Raw genomic sequence first — 2,220 nt, forward strand, 5'->3', positions numbered from 1 at the left:
TGGAGGCCCTGCTCCACAGCCGCCAGGTGAGGCCCACCGGGCACCGGGGCTGTCCTCCGGGCCGCCCACCCAAAGCCGGGTCTCCGTCTTGGAGGCTGCCAGGCCTGGTCCGAAGCCCGGGTCACCTGCCCCTCTGGCTTGAGCCTCTGGCCTCTGCTTCCAGCGCTGGGCCTTGCCCAGCCCGTCTCCCCGCTTCACACTGCATCCAGCCCCCGAATTCGCGCCACACCACCCCCGAGCCTGGCCGCGAACAAGCAGCCTGGTTCTGGTCCCCAGGCCCGTCCAAACTCTTGACATCTGCAGCCGCACCTCTGCCTGACCAGGCCCCACCGCGGGGGGGGCCCCCAGCTCTGTTCCTGGCCGAAGGCAGGAGAGGTGGACAGGCCCTTCCCCCCTGCGCCCTCCCCCTTCCTACTAGGACCCGCAGGCCACCCTCGGCCATTTCCATGGTCTGTCTGCGATCTTTATTTCCCGCAATGACTCCCAACCACGTTCAGCCTAGTGGCCTTCTTGCTTCTCCTTACTTGCCCTGTGCTGAGTGTCCCGTCTCTCCCAGCACGACATTGAACAGGAGGACCCCCGGGGGCGCACTCCCCTGGAGCTGGCTGTGTCCCTGGGGAACCTGGAGTCCGTGAGAGTGCTCCTTCGACACAATGCCAATGTGGGCAAAGAGAGCTGCCAGGGCTGGGCAGGTACTACAGAGGGCAGAGGGGCTCCCCCCGAGGCTGGCCGCGGGGTTGGTGCGGCAGTGAGTGGTCAGGCCTGGGGGGTGGCTGAGCTCCGCCCCCCAGCTGCCTGGTGCCCCCCCCCCCCAGTCCTGCAGGGGGCAGGGAGNACAGCTGGTGCTGCAGTATCGGGACTACCAGAGGGCCACACAGAGGCTGGCCGGCATTCCAGAACTGCTCAACAAGCTCCGCCAGGTACAGCGGGGTGCAGAGGGGTGTGGCCGTCGGGGGGTGGGTCCCTCTGGGCACCTGCTTAGTCTGTACCACATGCTTTCCCAACACTGTAGACGACATCCCTCTCTCTGGACCGCAGTCCGGGGTTGTGTAGGAAAGAGGGGCGCCCAGGCCCGCATGCGTGTGACATCGGGCCCTGTAGGAGGAAAGCCAGGGCCGCCCCCCCAGGTCCCTCAGACCAGAAATCTCAGCAGCGCTTTGGATTTGGGCCTCCTGGTGAACAGCACGTTTCCTGGAGAGAGAGTTGCGTGTGACCCAGCAGGTGTGGGCGGGTACCCCGGGAGTTCCTGTCCGGCCCCCTCCAGCACGAAGAAGCCTGGCAGGGAGGGCACCCTAGCTCGTGGCCCCCACCCCAGGGGCAGCCCCAGATCAGTGATGAAGACTCTGAGACCCAGCGGGAGCAGCAGTTCCCCCAGGGCCCCTCAGCAGGCTAGCGGCCAGGTGAGGACTGACCTCCAGGACCCAGATACTTACCGTCTGATTATTCCAAGACCTTTTTAGGGCTCCACTTTGCCCACCTTTGCTGGGTGGGGTTTGGTTGTAGTGGGGGCGTATCTGGGACCTAGCTGCACTTTAAGACTTGCTGAGGGGCTGGGCTCCCAGAAGGGAGGAGCACCCCCCACCCAGGCCCGCTGGTCCCCGGCACCAGGCGGGGGCCGTTACAGATGCTCTGGTCTATCTCAGGCCCCCGATTTCTACGTGGAGATGAAGTGGGAGTTCACCAGCTGGGGTGAGTGAGGACCTCTTGGCTTCCGGGGGCGCCTGGGGTGGGATCTTTGGGAAAGGTGAGCCCTGGTGACCTCCACACACCCCCCACCCCCGCAGTGCCTCTCGTGTCCAAGATGTGCCCAAGTGACGTGTACCGCGTGTGGAAGCGGGGCGAGAGCCTGCGGGTGGACACCAGCCTCCTGGGCTTCGAGCACATGACCTGGCAGCGCGGCCGGAGGAGCTTCATCTTCAAGGGCCAGGGTGAGCTCTGGGGGGACGGAGCGCGGCCACGCGGCGGGCCAGCGCAGCCCGGGTCCTCCCGTGGCTGGTGAGGACGGTGTTCTTCTCCGCTTCCCAGACGCGGAAACAGAGGTTGAGGGTGGAGGGGCCGCAGGGGCTGGGGCCTCACCCCCTTAGCAGCAGGCGGCTGAGGGGGCCACGGCGGCCCCTTCGCCACCGTCTGCGGCCCAGCGCCCACATGGCCCCCTCACCCACCCATTCCGGCTGGCAGAGGCAGGAGCCTTGGTGATGGAGGTGGACCATGACCGGCAGG

The 2,220-nt window shown here is 66.6% G+C and overlaps 1 protein-coding gene across 1 annotated transcript in view; it reads left to right on the plus strand.

Moving 5' to 3' along the window:
• The window catches only part of ANKRD13D (ankyrin repeat domain 13D), a 13,348-nt gene that overhangs the window by 3,647 nt on the left and 7,481 nt on the right, over positions 1 to 2,220 (plus strand). The window contains exons 3-8 of the mRNA XM_077771448.1: positions 164 to 276; positions 557 to 748; positions 816 to 920; positions 1,644 to 1,689; positions 1,785 to 1,928; positions 2,179 to 2,215. Of these exons, the coding sequence (XP_077627574.1) occupies positions 164 to 276; positions 557 to 748; positions 816 to 920; positions 1,644 to 1,689; positions 1,785 to 1,928; positions 2,179 to 2,215 (637 nt within the window). The remainder of the gene's footprint in view (positions 1 to 163; positions 277 to 556; positions 749 to 815; positions 921 to 1,643; positions 1,690 to 1,784; positions 1,929 to 2,178; positions 2,216 to 2,220) is intronic.

The sequence above is a fragment of the Crocuta crocuta genome, unplaced genomic scaffold (genome assembly GCF_008692635.1).
Source record: "Crocuta crocuta isolate KB4526 unplaced genomic scaffold, BGI_CrCroc_1.0 scaffold647, whole genome shotgun sequence".
Classification (NCBI taxonomy): domain Eukaryota; kingdom Metazoa; phylum Chordata; class Mammalia; order Carnivora; family Hyaenidae; genus Crocuta; species Crocuta crocuta.